The sequence below is a fragment of the Eschrichtius robustus genome, chromosome 8, assembly GCF_028021215.1.
Source record: "Eschrichtius robustus isolate mEscRob2 chromosome 8, mEscRob2.pri, whole genome shotgun sequence".
Lineage (NCBI taxonomy): Eukaryota > Metazoa > Chordata > Mammalia > Artiodactyla > Eschrichtiidae > Eschrichtius > Eschrichtius robustus.
The window spans coordinates 50,041,253-50,058,606 of record NC_090831.1 but is presented as its reverse complement, the minus strand read 5'-3'; the positions used below and the strand labels follow the sequence as shown (position 1 = coordinate 50,058,606).

Below are 17,354 nucleotides of genomic sequence, written 5' to 3'. Positions count from 1 at the left end.
ATTGAAAAAAAATCCACGTCTAATTGGACCCACAAAGTTCAAACCCCTTTTCTTCAAGGGTCAACTGTAGGAGCAACAATCCCAGGTATGTGGCAGTGCACGAAACAGCCCAAAATCCCGGGCCTAAATAAGTGTGTCGGGTGGTAAGGAGGTGGGGAGGGCTGGGGCCAGGGGAAGATAAACAAGAAAACATATGAGAGATTGGTTCACAATGACGGAGTAGCAGGGCGTGCTCTCATTCCCTCTTGCAAGAACACTGGTTCAAGATGATGGAGTAGAAGGGCATGCTCTCACTCCCTCTTGCAAGAACACCAGAATCACAACTAACTGCTGAACAATCATCGACAAGAAGACACTGGAACTCACCAAAGAAGATACCCCACATCCAAAGACAAAGGAGAAGCCACAGTGAGATAGTAGGAGGGGTGCAATCACAATAAAATCAAATCCCATAACAGCTGGGTGGGTGACTCACAAACTGGAGAACACTTATACCACAGAAGTCCACCCAAAGGAGTGAAGGTTCTGAGCCCCAAGTCAGGCTTCCCAACCTGGGGATCCGGCAAGGGGAGGAGGAATTCCTAGAGAATCAGACTTTGAAGGCTAGCGGGATTTCATTGCAGGACTGTGACAGGACTGGGGGAAACAGAGACTCCACTCTTGGAGGGCACACACAAAGTAGTGTGCGCATCGGGACCCAGGGGAAGGAGCAGTGACCCCACAGGAGACTGAACCAGACCTACCTGCTAGTGTTGGAAGGTCTCCTGCAGAGGTGGGGGGCGGCTGTGGCTCACCGTGGGGACAAGGACACTGGCAGCAGAAGTTCTGGGTAGTACTCCTTGGCATGAGCCCTCCCAGAGTCCGCCATTAGCCCCACCAAAGAGCCCGGGTAGGCTCCAGTGTTGGGTCACCTCAGGCCAAACAACCAACAGGGAGGGAACCCAGCCCCACCCATCAGCAGCCAAGCGTATTAAAGTTTTACTGAGCTCTGCCCACCAGAGCAACAGCCAGCTCTACCCACCACCAGTCCCTCCCATCAGGAAACTTGCACAAGCCTCTTAGATAGCCTCATCCACCAGAGGGCAGACAGCAGAAGCAAGAAGAAACTACAGTCCTGCAGCCTGTGGAACAAAAACCACATTCACAGAAAGATAAGATGAAAAGGCAGAGGGCTATGCACCAGATGAAGGAACAAGATAAAACCCCAGAAAAACAACTAAATGAAGTGGAGATAGGCAACCTTCCAGAAAAAGAATTCAGAATAGTGATAGTGAAGATGATCCAGTTCCTTGGAAAAAGAATGGAGGCAAAGATTGAGAAGATGCAAGAAATGTTTAACAAAGACCTAGAAGAATTAAAGAACAAACAGAGATGAACAATACAATAACAAATGAAAAAAAATACACTAGAAGGAATCAACAGCAGAATAACTGAGGCAGAAGAACGGATAAGTGACCTGGAAGACAGAATGGTGGAATTCACTGCTGCTGAACAGACTAAAGAAAGAAGAATGAAAAGAAATGAAGACAGCCTAAGAGACCTCTGAGACAACGTTAAACGCAACAACATTCACATTATAGGGATCCCAGAAGAAGGAGAGAGAGAGAAAGGACCCGAGAAAATATTTGAAGAGATTATAGTCGAAAACTTCCCTAACATGGGAAAGGAAATAGCCACCCAAGTTCAGGAAGCGCAGAGAGTCCCATACAGGATAAACCCAAGGAGAAACACACTGAGACACGTAGTAATCAAATTGGCAAAATTTAAAGACAAAGAAAAATTATTAAAAGCAGCAAGGGAAGAACGACAAATAACATACAAGGGAACTCCCATAAGGTTAACAGCTCATTTCTCAGCAGAAACTCTACAAGCCAGAAGGGAGTGGCATGATATACTTAAAGTGATGAAAGGGAAGAACCTACAACCAAGATCACTCTACCCGGCAAGGATCTCATTCAGATTCGATGGAGAAATCAAAAGCTTTAGAGAAAAGCAAAAACGAAGAGAATTCAGCACCACCAAACCAGCTCTACAACAAATGCTAAAGGAACGTCTTTAAGTGGGAAACACAAGAGAAGAAAAAGATGCACAAAAACAAACCCAAAACAATTAAGAAAATGGTAATAGGAACATCATATAGATAATTACCTAAAACGTGAATGGATTAAATGCTCCAACCAAAAGACACAGCCTTGCTGAATGGATACAAAAATGAGACCCATCTATATGCTCTCTACAAGAGACCCACTTCAGACCTAGGGACACATTCAGACTGAAAGTGAGGGGATGGAAAAAGATATTCCATGCAAATGGAACTCAATAAAAGCGGGAGTAGCAATACTCATATCAGATAAAATAGACTTTAAAATAATGTTACAAGAGACAAGGAAGGACACTACATAGTGATCAAGGGATCAATCCAAGAAGAAGATATAACAATATAAATGTATATGCACCCAACATAGGAGTACCTCAATACATAAGGCAACTGTTGAGACCTATAAGAGAGGAAATCGACAGTAACACAATAATAGTGGGGACTTTAACACCTCACACCAACGGACAGATCATCCAAAATGAAAATAAATAAGGAAACAGAAGCTTTAAATAACACAATAGACCAGATAGATTTAATTGATATTTATAGGACATTCCATCCAAAAACAGCAGGTTACACTTTCTTCTCAAGTGCGCATGGAATATTCTCCAGGATAGATCACATCTTGGGTGACAAATCAAGCCACAGTAAATTTAAGAAAATTGAAATCATATCAAGCATCTTTTCTGACCACAACGCTATGAGATTAGAAATGAATTACAGGGAAAAAAAACGTAAAAAACACAAACACATGGAGGCTAAACAGTGCATTACTAAGTAACCAAGAGATCACTGAAGACATCAAAGAGGAAATCAAAAAATACCTAGAGACAAATGACAGTGAAAACACGACGATCCAAAACCTATGGGATGCAGCAAAAGCAGTTCTAAGAGGGACGTTTATAGGTATACAAGCCTACCTAAAGAAACAAGAAACATCTCAAATAAACAATCTAACCTTACACCTAAAGGAACTAGAGAAAGAAGAACAAACAAAACCCAAAGTTAGCAGAAGGAAAGAAATCATAAAGATCAGAGCAGAAATAAATGGCATAGAAACAAAGAAAACAAAAGCAAGGTTCAGTAAAACTAAAAGCTGGTTCTTTAAGAAGATAAAATTGATAAACCATTAGTCAGACTCATCAAGAAAAAGAGGGAGAGGACTCAAATCAATAAAATTAGAAATGAAAAAGGAGAAGTTACAACAGACATGGCAGAAATACAAAGCATCCTAAGAGACTACTACAAGCAACTCTATGCCAATAAAATGGACAACCTGGAAGAAATGGACAAATTCTTAAAAAGGTATAACCTTCCAAGACTGAACCAGGAAGAAATAGAAAATATGAACAGACCAATCACAATTAATGAAATTGGAACTCTGATTAAAAATCTTCCAACAAAGTCCAGGACCAGATGGCTTCACAGGTGAATTCTTCCAAACATTTACAGAAGAGCTAACACCCATCCTTCTCAAACTCTTCCAAAAAATTGCACAGGAAGGAATACTCCCAAATTCATTGTATGAGGCCACCATCACCCTGATACCAAAACCAAAGATACTACAAAAAAGAAAATTACAAACCAATATCATTCATGAATATAGATGCAGAAATCCTCAACAAAATACTAGCAAACAGAATCCAACGACACATTAAAAGGATCATACACCATGATCAAGTGGGATTTATCCCAGGGATGCAAGGATTCCTCAGTATACGCAAATCAATCAATGTGATACACCATATTAACAAACTGAAGAATAAAAACCATACAATCATCTCAATAGATGCAGAAAAAGCTTTTCACAAAATTCAATACCCATTTATGATAAAAACTCTCCAGAAAGTGGGCATAGAGGGAAACTACCTCAACATAATAAAGGCCATATACAACAAACCCACAGCAAACATCATTCTCAATGGTGGAAAACTGAAATCATTTCCTCAAAGATCAGGAACAAGACAAGGATGTCCACTCTCACCACTATTATTCAACATAGTTTTTGGAAGTCCTAGCCACGGCAATCAGAGAAGAAAAATAAATAAAAGGAATACAAGTTGGAAAAGAAGTAAAACTGTCACTGTTTGCAGATGTCGTGATACTATACATAGAGAATCCTAAAGATGCCACCAGAAAACTACTAGAGCTAATCAATGAATTTGGTAAAGTTGCAGGATACAAAATTAATGCACAGAAATCTCTTGCATTCCTATACGCTAATGATGAAAAATCTGAAAGAGAAATTAAGGAAACACTCCCATTTACCATTGCAACAAAAAGAATAATATACCTACGAATAAGCTTACCTAAGGAGACAAAAGACCTGTATGCAGAAAACTATAAGACACTGATGAAAGAAGTTAAAGATGATACCAACAGATGGAGAGATATACCATGTTCTTGGATTGGAAGAATCAATATTGTGAAAATGACTCTACTACCCAAAGCTATCTACAGATTCAGTGCAATCCCTATCAAATTACCAATGGCATTTTTTACAGAACTAGAACAAAAAATCTGAAAATTTGTATGGAGACACAAAAGACCCCAAATAGCCAAAGCAGTCTTGAGGGAAAAAAATGGAGCTGGAGGAATCAGACTCCCTGACTTCAGACTATACTACAAAGCTACAGTAATCAAGACAACATGGTAGTAGCACAGAAACAGAAATATAGATCAATGAACAGGATAGAAAGCCCAGAGATAAACCCACGCATCTATGGTCAACTAATCTATGACAAAGGAGGCAGCGATATACAATGGAGAAAAGACAGTCTCTTCAATAAGTGGTGCTGGGAAAACTGGACAGCTACATGTAAAAGAATGAAATTAGAACACTCCCTAACAGCATACACAAAAATAAACTCAAGATGGATTAGAGACCTAAATGTAAGACCGGACACTATAAAACTGTTAGAGGAAAATATAGGAAGAACACTCTTTGACATAAATCACAGCAAGATCTTTTATGACCCACCTCCTAGAGTAATGGAAATAAAAACAAAAGTAAACAAATGGGACCTAATGAAACTTAAAAGCTTTTGTACAGCAAAGGAAACCGTAAGACGAAAAGACAACCCTCAGAATGGGAGAAAATATTTGCAAACGAATCAACGGACAAAGGATTAATCTCCAAAATATATAAACAGCTCATGCTATTAAATATTAAAAAAACAAACAATCCAATCCAAAAATGGGCAGAAGACCTAAACAGACATTTCTCCAAAGAAGACATACAGATGGCCAAGAAGCACATGAAAAGCTGCTCAGCATCACTAATTATTAGAGAAATGCAAATCAAAACTACAATGAGGTATCACCTCACACCAGTTAGAATGGGCATCATCAGAAAATCTACAAACAACAAATGCTGGAGAGGGTGTGGCGAAAAGGGAACCCTCTTGCACTGTTGATGGGAATGTAAATTGATACAGCCACTATGGAGAACAGTATGGAGGTTCCTTAAAAAACTAAAAACAGAATTACCATATGACCCAGCCATCCCACTACTGGGCATATACCCAGAGAAAACCATATTTCAAAAAGACACATGCACCCCAACGTTCACTGCAGCACTATTTACAATAGCCAGGTCATGGAAGCAACCTAAATGCCCATCGACAGACGAATGGATAAAGAAGAGGTGGTACATATATACAATGGAATATTACTCAGCCATGAAAAGGAATGAAATTGGGTCATTTGTAGAGACGTGGATGAATCTAGAGACTGTCATACAGAGTGAAGTAAGTCAGAAGGAGAAAAACAAATATTGTATATTAATGCATATACGTGGAACCTAGAAAAATGGTATAGATGAACGGGTTTGCAGGGCAGAAATTGAGACACAGATGTAGAGAACAAACATATGGACACCAAGGGGGGAAAGCGGCGGGGGGTGGGGGTGGGGGTGTGATGAATTGGGCGATTGGGATTGACACGTATACACTGATGTGTATAAAATGGATGACTAATAACCTGCTGTATAAAAAAAATAATTCATAAATTAAAAAAAAAAAAAGAAAACGTGTGATGCCTCTGCTGCTGTCCTCATATTCTGTCAACCTCACCTCTAATTCCCACTGTGTGTCTTTCACTTTTTGCCCCAGCACTTCCCTGACAGGCAAAAGGGCAAGCAAGAGTCACAACTGAGGGTGTGGGAGATTTAACAACCCTGTGGGCATCCAAAGAGTAATGGAATATTTCCATATTTATATATATATACAACTTTTCTTGGCACAAGCCTTAGGGGTTAGTTTTGAGAGTCATTGTCTACTATCCTCAGATTTTGTCTCAGTGGTGACTTACATGACCTACTTTTTATTGACTTTTCCTCCCTCCTCTCAATCCTTAGTTCCTTACTCCTCCTCCCTACCTTCAGATAAGAGCTTTGAGGTATAGGAGGAAACTCACCTCCTATACCTATATGACTCAAGATAAATGTCATATATAAATCATATATATACATAGATGTCATATATATGTATTTCTAGATAGTGATAAGCACTCAAGAGAAAAACTAATGGAAAGGATATGGGAGTGTGTGTGTGTGTGCACATGTGTTGAGTGTGTATGTTGTGCATGTGAAAGAGAGGAGAGATTTGAATAAACACTATGTGATGAGCACATTTGTAAAGTATTTCATATTTATTCATTCATTTAATCGTCTCAGCAGTCCTATGAGGAAGGTACCATTGTACTCATTTGTCAGATGAGAAAACTAAATTAGGAAGAGATTCTATACCACACCTAATATCACACTTCTGGCCAAGTTTGTGTTACTACTACTTGAACCCATACATTTGACCCCAGAGTGTAACTCCTTACCCTTTCTTCAGGGCTTAACTTCAGTCACCTACACAGAGGGACCTTTTAGGATTTTGTTCTTCCCACCTAAGCCTCTTTGTTATCAGCTGTCCCTGAAACCCCCCAGCCATCTCTTCTTAGAGGTGTGTTTGTCATTGATGAGACACAGGATGGAGCACAGTTAAATGAAAGTGAATCTAAGAGTATAAGCGAATGCATTCAGGTGACTAGCCTTTTGATGGTCTAAGTTCATCAAAGAACAGCCTTTATTTATGCAACCTACATATGTTTATGATAAGCTTTAGCAGAACACTTTATCAAAGTGTATGTGATTATTACTTCCCTAGTCATGACTGCTCTAGATTAGCCTGTTGATAGAAATTAAAGAGATTATGTTCTCCAGCAGAGACCTGAAGTGTAGGCCTTTGCATCTTAAGTCATTTTAATAATAAAGAAATAATCTCATCCCAACTGAGCTCTCACAGTTCTTGACAGCTGGAAACCAGCCTAGTACTCTCAGCTCATCCTTGGCGCTATTAGGAGCTGGCCTGACAGTCTCACCTATGCCATGGTGGTGTTCTCCAGTTGAGCATACAAATTTTCACAGATCCCCAACATCAGATGGGGCCATTCTCAGACCATTATGAATCAAAAAAAAAAAAAACAAGACCATTCTGTAATCATGTCTGAATATCTGAACACAGAAAAGAATGTAAACGTTGTCCAAACCATAAAACTGACCAAATATCTCCCTACCCTGCCCTAGTGAGTGATTGTTACTTTACCTATCACTACTTTAGCTTCACTCTGTTTTTCCCTCCTAAATAAGACTTATGAAGATACCTAATCATAGAATTACCTCTGCTTTTTGACAGCATCCAATGCAAAGCAAAGCCTTACTTCCTGGAACCCTTCCTTAAATCACCTAACACAAGCCCAAAACATATAAGTCCTTTCCATCCCTCTCTTACTGAGCTTCCCATGCACAGTGGGCAATAAAGCCAACCTGATTCATGGGTATGTTTCTGATGGTCGTTAACTGGGGGATGCACTTATTGTCTGCTCCATACATACAACACTTGTCTATGCAATTCCTTTTACATGTCTTATTTCCCAATTATAGTGCTTCTTACAGGCACTGAAGTTATCTTTCTGAAAATTTATGTTGGTATTCTATGACTTTTCTAATAGACTAAACAATTCACATTTTGTTTTTCTTCTTTAGGAACCAACTGCTATTTCAGCAATGGAGCTTTCCACTAAGCAGGTACTATCATTATATATTACAGTATATACAATATTCTATATTTTGTTAATTTTATGTTTCAAATAGATAAATATGTTCCATCAGATTTTATGGATTTATTAACAGTTGTTCAAAAAAACAAGACAAAAAATTCTTACAATAACTAGTAGGAAACTAAAGATAATTTTCATTGCCCTCATGCTTTTGACCAGTCTCATATATGTCCTATAAATATATTTCTTAGATCACTATTTGTTGTAAATTTTCATTTATAGCATTTCTTTTTTGGTCATTATAATATAATTTACTCAGTAATTATTTTCATCTATCTATCCTTTAAAATAACATTGGTGAATATTTCAGAATATAAATAAATTTATAATTTAATTTGTATGTATAAACAAAATACATTATATAGGCTAATAAAATTATGCACTGGACTATGTGTTTTTGGAGGATTTTTACTTAAAAGTTAATCTTACTTTTTCAGTAGTATTGTGTGCTAGAGAAAACATTTAGTTTGGCTAAATATAAAAGGGAAGCAGCAAAATGGTCTCTGCCAAATGATGTTATTAAACTCCATGAATTCAAAGGTTAAGGGCAGCGTGTTAATAGTCTTTTCATTCACGTTGAATGAATGCTTTGGCAAGACTCTTAAGAAACACAAATGACTTCTAAATGCTAAATGATATGGGCAAAACAAATATAATTTTAACTTCTAATGAATTACCTTTTCCACATAAATGTTACCTAGCCTTTCTATCCAGTATATCAAAGGTAACTAAAAAGAAAAAAATGGCTTGGATCCTGAGTTGAAATTAATTATTAAATAACCTAGAAGAAAAAGCCAGGAAGGAGTAGGGAGCCCTTTACTCACTGTAAACTTACATACAAGTTTTGTATGAAAACTTAGATACAAAATTATTGAATCTGAGAATGATTTGGTGAATCTTATTTCTTAACTGTTTACATGTTTTATCTCTGACCATGCATTATTCCTCATACAGGATGCTAAAATACTGTGCCACTAAAACTCAGTATATATCCTTTCCACACATTCATATCAAAATAGATTGATAATCTCCAAGTTATTTAGAGAAATCCAGAGTGCAGATATTATTGACCTGATACTGTCATCTTAACACTTCATAAGTGTGGGTTCACCTGTTCTTGTAATCTAAAAATTGTCAAATGTTGGCAAGGAAATCCGGGGATTTCCAGGATAGTAGCTAGACCAGGATATTCTTTCCTGTAATGATTTTTTAAATTATTTATTTATTTTCTGCTAGACTTCTTTGTCAACATTAATTACATTGCATCTAGTTTTGTAAAACATTTCTTTCTGTTTTAACATGTTTAAACCTACCTTAAGAATTGCCTATTAAATGCAACACATTTCACCAAAAAACAAACACAAACAATTTATCAACCTAAAATACCGTGTTAGAAGAAAGTGTCCCTAGCCTTCATTTTCCATTACTGGAAAATTTTCACAACATCAGATGGAGTTTGATTTCCATTCAGATGTGACTGGAGTTTGATTTCATTCAGATGTGACTCAATTTCATTTATGCTCATGGAAATTTTAAAAGTGAGGCAGTAGTTTCAAGAGGGACAAGCCGTGTTGCAACTAATTTTCTGGGTAAACGGACTCATCCCCTGCTTATGAACCACAACTTGTTAAGGAGGTTAGTGAGAAAGCCTGTGGTGATGTTAAATTGGGCAGAAAAAGCACATCAGGTTATTTGCTGGTGACTGGCTTATGCTCAATGGTGCCTGCAAGCGTCCCCCATATTTCATTTAAATAGCATAATTCATTGTGAAAATCATTAATAGTACTGCAGAATAATCGTTAAGTATAAACTACATTGAATCGTATTTAATTTGGGACATTTTATCACACTTTAGGTTTTCATTACAATGATTTCAGTTGCCATATTTTTGGTTTCATATTCTTCTCATGTATTATTTCTCTGATTTTCTCCTAAAGGGATCTGACAGATTTAAATATTATCATTTGGATAACAACTCCTTTACTACTCAATGCCATATTCTTACAGAAATCTATAAGTATGAATTTCATTCATGCTTCTTAAAAGTTACTGGCCAAACATAGAAATCTTTTTCTTAGGTATAACCAACTTGGTCAGTAGCTTTTTAAATAGTTATGACCACAGTATATGGTTTGGCATGTCTGTATTCACCAATGCCAACCATGCTTCTAGACACTGCTACCCCATTTTAACTAATTTAATTGTTGTTTAAACATTATGTTTGTTTCATTTTTTATCATATTGAGATTGCTTGCCTTCAATACAATCTAAGTTTTTTTTTTTTTTAAAGGTGCTTTTGGAAGAGAGAAAGAATAGGAGGGAAAAAAAAGAGTAAAGAATTTCTTTCCATTAGTTAAGTTCCCTGTTAATATTTTTCAAATTATGATCAACTGTTATCACATGCAGGTTCTGTAGATGCTTTAAGAGGGGTACAAATCAATATAATTTTCTCTCAACCAAAAAACTTAATAATACTTTATCTTTTCCTCCCAGAAACTTTAACTACCATTTCTTAACTTGCCATGGTTTGTAGCATCTTTCAATATAATAATAGAAGGTGAATATAGTAAGAAGTTGATTTTCTGTAATATATTCCATATTCTATACACTATATATTCTATATACTATACTATACTATGTTCATGTACTATAAATATTCTTCACTTACTGAAATGGAATAAGCAATCAGTATATGTGCCTCCATAATAATTTAGTTTTTATTGTATTATTTCTTCCCCCTTTTTTTCCCTTTCTTATATTAAGATATAAGTAAGTTGGTTAGCTTTCAGCATATAATTATTTTCTAAAAGTACTCCTTATACCCTCAATAATTTCATAGATTCTAATAGTTACTTATATCTTCATTTAAACATATCTATTTACATATGTAGTCCCACCTTTGAGAGCCTTTTGGAAATGCAATTTTAATTATATCCATTGCTGACTGTTAGACAATTTGTTATAGTAAAAGAGCACACCATGGTTCAGAGACTGGCTTTTCTGTAACTTACTTTCATTTGTATAGTGGAGAAATTAAAATACACTTTTGAGGTCTTTTCCATATGTACTGTCATGTTTCAGTATTTTCACAACTTTTATTTAATGTTTTATTATAATTATTCAATCATCTAGAGCAAGAAAGGGAGCTATGACACCAATTACAGTAAAATGTAGAAAAATCACAAAACAGTCTTGTTTGTATTTCATTTTGTGTTTACATAAATTTGCAACTGGTATGCTACATTGGTTCAACTTTGTTAAAGATATTTTTTAACTTGTATTGAAATCCTGATGTAGTTTCTGTTAGAAAGCTTTTTCCCCCCCAATTCTGGCTCCTTTGATAATTTCAAATTGACTGAGGACAGTGGCAGCATAGACGTTTTATCTAGATGCATACTTTAAAGATCTAGTTAAACATGCTCATTTTATCAATAAGGAAGTTAAGTCTTAGAAAAATTATGTGAAAGGCCCAAGATCACAAGAGAGTTAATGTCAGGCAAGACCTAGGATCCAGGTATGTTGATGCCCAATACCCCACTTTTTCCCACAACACCTGAGTTTTTTGTTCAAGTCCACGGCACCAGCCAGAGTGTAATTGATTCCCCTATCTGATGATCTTTCGAATGAGAAGTAATTGAGTACTTTTGTTTAAAGTAATCTTCCTGGAGGTAGTGCAAAGGCAAGACATTTAGCGTTGAGCAAAACTTCTTACCAATGCGAGTGCCAAAACTTCACCCTTTCCCTTCTTATAGGAGGGCAGACTGCATTACAGGCAATGCAGTAGGGCACCCAAGAGTCAGAAGCAAAAGATCCCTGCCTCAAGACCAATCAGAACACATGGCAATGTAGATAATCTGATTAATCAAAATTATAAACAGTAGAAGTTAAAAAAGCAACCTAAGAGCAAAAACTGAAGGTTTGAACTTTACATTGCTCAGTGTCTTACTGTCTGTTTAAAATTTTTTATTTTTATGAGATTTAATTGACATATAACTATTGCTGTCTTCCTTTATCTTCCCTTGGTTTTACACTTATAAAATATACCTGTTTCAGTCAAATTTTTGGTTTTGATCTTGCTCTATTTTAAATGGTCACATTTCCTGCCAGGCCTTTGAAGAAACTACCAATAATGGAATGTTTTTAAACCCACAAATATAAACGTATTTTTGCTAAGCTAGAACTTTTTTTTTTTTTTTTAAGAAAAAAAGAGATTTGAAAAACAAGGTAGTTTTTGTCATAACAGTAAACTCTTTCCACAGCAACAACTATATATTGGCTCTACTGTGGGAGTCACACAGCTCCCTTTACACAGATGTGATATTTACGGGAAAGCCTGTGCAGAGTGCTGCCTCGCCCGAGACCCTTACTGTGCCTGGGATGGCTCTTCATGCTCTCGCTATTTTCCTACTGCAAAGAGGTAGGAGGAATATTAGAAATAAACACAGTGTTTCATATTTATCTTATCTGATTCCATTTTTGGAACAACTTCTTCATATAAATACATCATCTTTTTTCTGATGAATAAAATGAGGTGTTATACTTCAGGGAACTCTTAGACACGTCCTAAACGTTGTACACAAACTTGGTTTACTTTTGTTTTAAAAAACAAAAACACTTTCTTAATTTGACAAAATAGTCGTTTCAACGTATTCTCTACTACTCCCTTAAGGCTTCCTTTCCCCCTTGATATTCACCAGTATTTAAGAAACAAGCAATAATAGGTGAAGTAATATACAATACTTGCTAATATAAACCTGAAGATGAACAGTATGCACGTGAACATATTGAAACATTTAATAGAAATTAACATTATTAAGCCAGTGCATTATAGGAGCAGTAAAATTTGTTTTGTTTTTTTATCTTAGCTAATGTTTTACAAGAAGGTAAGAATGTGGCTTTTTTCATTGCTCATGAGATGTGTTCTACCACATTTGGATCATTTTAAAGGTTTTGGAAAAATATTAGGGAAAAGAAATAACCCTAATATCTACTTAAATATTTTAATTACACACTAGATAATATTGACTGTAGTGTTAAATCATCTACAACTTAAATCTTTCATATAGTCAGTCTATATGGATTAAAACACAGTTACCTTGTTAATAATAATATTAAATATAAATGTAGTATTAGCTTATTCCATTTAATAAATATGCAATTTTCTTAAGCCTTCAATATTCAGAATTTAGACAACATGTTAGTATTACTTTCATATACCTATTGACTTTGTTGGAAGTTTAAATTTAAAACAAGAACTTAGTGTGGAGATAATGTGTTATTGATCAAAGAAACCATGGATAATTTAATAAATAGGAATATGCTGTTTTCACAGCAATAAAATTAAATTAATTAAGAATAAGGTTTTATGCTTCTTATAATCAGTTAGCTCTAAAGGGCTTTTAATGTTGCTTGAAAGTGTGGAATTCATGTTTGAACTAAAAATGGGTATTATTTCCTTTCCATGTGAAAATGTATAACATTGCCTAATTTAGTAATAATCCATTTGAACTTTAAGCTTTTCTTAATGAGAAAGAAGATAAAAATAAGATCATAACTACATCTATAATAAGTTAAAAAGCTGGATGTTATTATACATTTGAAATGTGTTTATTGCATACCTAGAATCCAAGATTGAAGGAATTATCATTAACACATTTTTGTTGTGCCTTGCAGATTTTACTTAATCCAATTTCATGTGTCTTTGAAAAGGATGTTTAGAGGCCTCACAATTTATATATTCTTTGTGATGGCATTTTTCAAAAGCCAATGGCAGTAAAAAATGCCTTCCCAAATGCTTTGTGGTTCGTGTTTCACAAGTTCCCTTGTTGGCTCAATTTTGAAATGTGCAACATCTGTTTGATAGTCTCACCAATTCTACAAATAGAAATCTATAAATACCTGGGACTTCTAAATTTATGAATACAGTAACAAATTCCATGTTTGCAATTCTCAGTGGCCTTTGTGAGAGCTCTTTTCAAGGATGGTAACTAACTGTGCAGCAAGACAATACCCATTAAAATAGATGCAGAAAACAGATGGGCAAGTGTCCCCAGTCTTTGCGAGTCAGTCACACAGAGCCAATCTCCAGTTTTAGCCTTCTACTCCAACTACACATCTAGTTGGCACCACAACGGCTGGAGCCAACCTCCTTCCTCCCAGTCAACCAGTAGCCAAGTGTAGAGAGAGGACTCCCAGAATGCACTGTAAGTAACATGATCTGAGCAGTAGAATGCAGGAGAAATTAATTTCGAGTTTTATAGCAAATTTAGCTTTTCTTTTAGAGGTAAGTTCGTCTTCTCTCTCACCTTCCTCTGATAAAAGGAGGAGCCTTGCTCCACGGTATTTGTTGTTGTTTTTGTCCTTTTATTCACTTCGCAGGTAAATTGGTTTGCAATCATAACCATGTAATCATAAAAGAAATGTTTTATAAAAAAAAGTTGATATAGCAACCAAAAAGAAAAATTAAAGACTAACTTACAAATAGAATTCATAGTCTTAATACTATAATTTAACAACAGTCTATTTAAGGAATTATGTGTAAGTATTAAGAGAAAGAGAACATTCATGTGAGTTTTAATTTTCAAGCTTACTCCCTCATTAGAGATTAGGAAAAAAAGTTTAATTCTATTCATTGAATAAATGGGTTGCTCTTCTGTATTTTGTGCTTTTTCCTCAGAATTTAAGATATTAAGAATTTTAGATTTTCTAGATGTTAGATTCTTACTGACTGACATTCAGTAGCAAAAAGAAACCATGAATTTTCTGTTATCAATACTTTGCAAGACTTTTTGTGCATTGTTAGTACATTTATATACTATTTTCCATTTTGATCATCTTTCAGACTGCTCTTATAGGTATAATGAGCTGCTTTTAAAAAATCTTTTAGGCAGATGTAGATGCATCTCTTCTGATAAACTCCCAGGGTCTTTGATTTTGACTCTTCTCAATTCTTAGGACAAATTCTCAAGAGGGAATAGAGATACAGTAATATTTTTAAAATATAATTGTTTTAGACGCACAAGACGACAAGATATAAGAAATGGAGATCCGCTGACTCACTGTTCAGACTTACAACACCATGGTAAGTTATAGCATTTTTAATCTTTCAACTTGCTAACACCAGGGTAAAACCATAAGCAATAATGCATATCCACACACATGCATGCAAGTTATACACCTCTGCCAGAATACTTAGAGAAGTGCAACTGAAGAGAAAGAAAATTTTGTAGAAAGAAAATTCCAATGAACACAAAGCACTGAATTATGTTTTATTATTGTAGGTATGATAAATTCAGGATGTTAGACCCTTACGAGACTTAACGCTCAATTTTCTCATGTAAACCAAAAGAAGTCAAGTTTAAGTACATGCTTTTGTATGTAGTAGCAACCTGAGAGTAGTAGGCAACAATTATATTCATTTAAATATATCAAAGAAGAAAGTGTAGTCTTAAAATAAGCCATGCAAATTACTCATTAATACGCTCATAATATAGACCCAGTATATTATTACTGGGTATCCTACTCAAATAGAAGATAGTTTGGATGTCTTCACTCTGATTTACTAGGATAGTCCCTTGAACTGGGGCTTTTGGACCAAGTTCATTTTATGCTTCCTAAAAGATGTCAAGGTCTATGTCAAGTTGCTTATTTAATGATGAAATATCAACCAATCTTCATTTAAAATGCAGTAAAATTGTAGTATAGCTCATCCCCCCCAACCCCACTTCAACCCTTTACAAAAACAATAATTAGGCTATGCTTCCCCCTGCTGGGAAAACTCAGTAATGACATCACTGCTAACGAACAGCTCAGTTAAAAATGGCTAAAATATCAAATGTAAACATTTTACATGTAATTGAATGTAATTATCCTGTTAACTTTTTTGGTGCGTTTTACATTAATCTTAAAAGAAGGTATACTATTTTTTATCATTTACTTGGATTTGATTTACTAATTCTGTGTGTAGAACATTCATGGTTCATGAATGTTAAGAAAGAAAACACACTGTACGAATAGCACCCAGCAACATTCCAAAACCTAGTTGCCTTTCTGAAAGTCCCTGTGTGTATCCTACATGTACTGGTATGTGATTCATGAATGTCCGCACAGTTGTTTGGGGGATACCAATACCAGGAGACAGGTAGCCACAAATTGGGCCTGTATTTTGAATTCATTTTGCTTGCAAAATTTCCTTATCTGTTTGTTATTTGCTTTCCTGTCTGTTATCGCTCTCATTATAAAAATAAAAAAATACCACTAGATTGGAGCGTATGTTATAAGTTTTTGTCTTTATGCGGATTTAGTGCATTGTTGACACATCCTCATTTAATTTTTCGGATGGCATATTTCAATTGGACAACAAAATATTCACTAGTCTTCCATTTATTTCACGTAGAAATATTGAATTATGATCAGCAGCTTTTCAACAATACAGTATTATGAAATATTAATTCCTTTTATTAAAGAGTATATTTGCTTAGATATAGAGAGGCTAATGATACTAACTAGAAGTAAAAGAAACAAGATGATGTAAGTAGAGCTCATTTCCAATCAGATTTAATCTCCATGTCAATATGGACCTTGCTATTTTGCTCACTTTTTTATCTCTAGGTCTGTAACAGATGCAATATTGTAAATATTGTAGATATTTAATAAATATTTGTTGAATGAATGATCTAAATATTTCAAGCTATAGCATAATACTTACGTTTCTCAGTAGAGATTTGATCTAAATAGCATCCGTTATTTATTGTGAAAATGATTTGTCATACATTGTTATTAATACCATTGTATTCATAAGTAGAATCTTTAAGAAATATCATAAACCAATTAACTAATAAATTATAGTTGCAAACCACTTTATGTAGGATACCATGCTATGTTTTGAAGATCGCTAGAGAAATATATATATATATATATATATATCTTATTAATGCATCCATTTTTTTAGCAATTCAGTCCCTTCATAGACCCAGTTAGTGTTTTTCCAAAGTGATATATATGCTGGAATTATGAGTGTACATATATACAAGGAAGAGTTGACCGAAGTCATATTTATTTTTTTAAGTGAGGCTGTGGATAAATAAATATTGTTAACGGTTGAATGAATGGGCTTTGGAGAGTGCTTCAGATTTTAAAGTTATGTTTT

At 35.2% G+C, this 17,354-nt stretch overlaps 1 protein-coding gene across 2 annotated transcripts in view; it reads left to right on the top strand.

Annotated features, from left to right (window-relative positions):
- The window catches only part of SEMA3A (semaphorin 3A), a 490,617-nt gene that overhangs the window by 458,496 nt on the left and 14,767 nt on the right, over window positions 1-17,354 (top strand). For both annotated transcript variants that reach the window (XM_068550463.1, XM_068550464.1), the window contains 3 exons: window positions 8,133-8,174; window positions 12,466-12,623; window positions 15,220-15,287. In XM_068550463.1, the coding sequence (XP_068406564.1) occupies window positions 8,133-8,174; window positions 12,466-12,623; window positions 15,220-15,287 (268 nt within the window). The remainder of the gene's footprint in view (window positions 1-8,132; window positions 8,175-12,465; window positions 12,624-15,219; window positions 15,288-17,354) is intronic.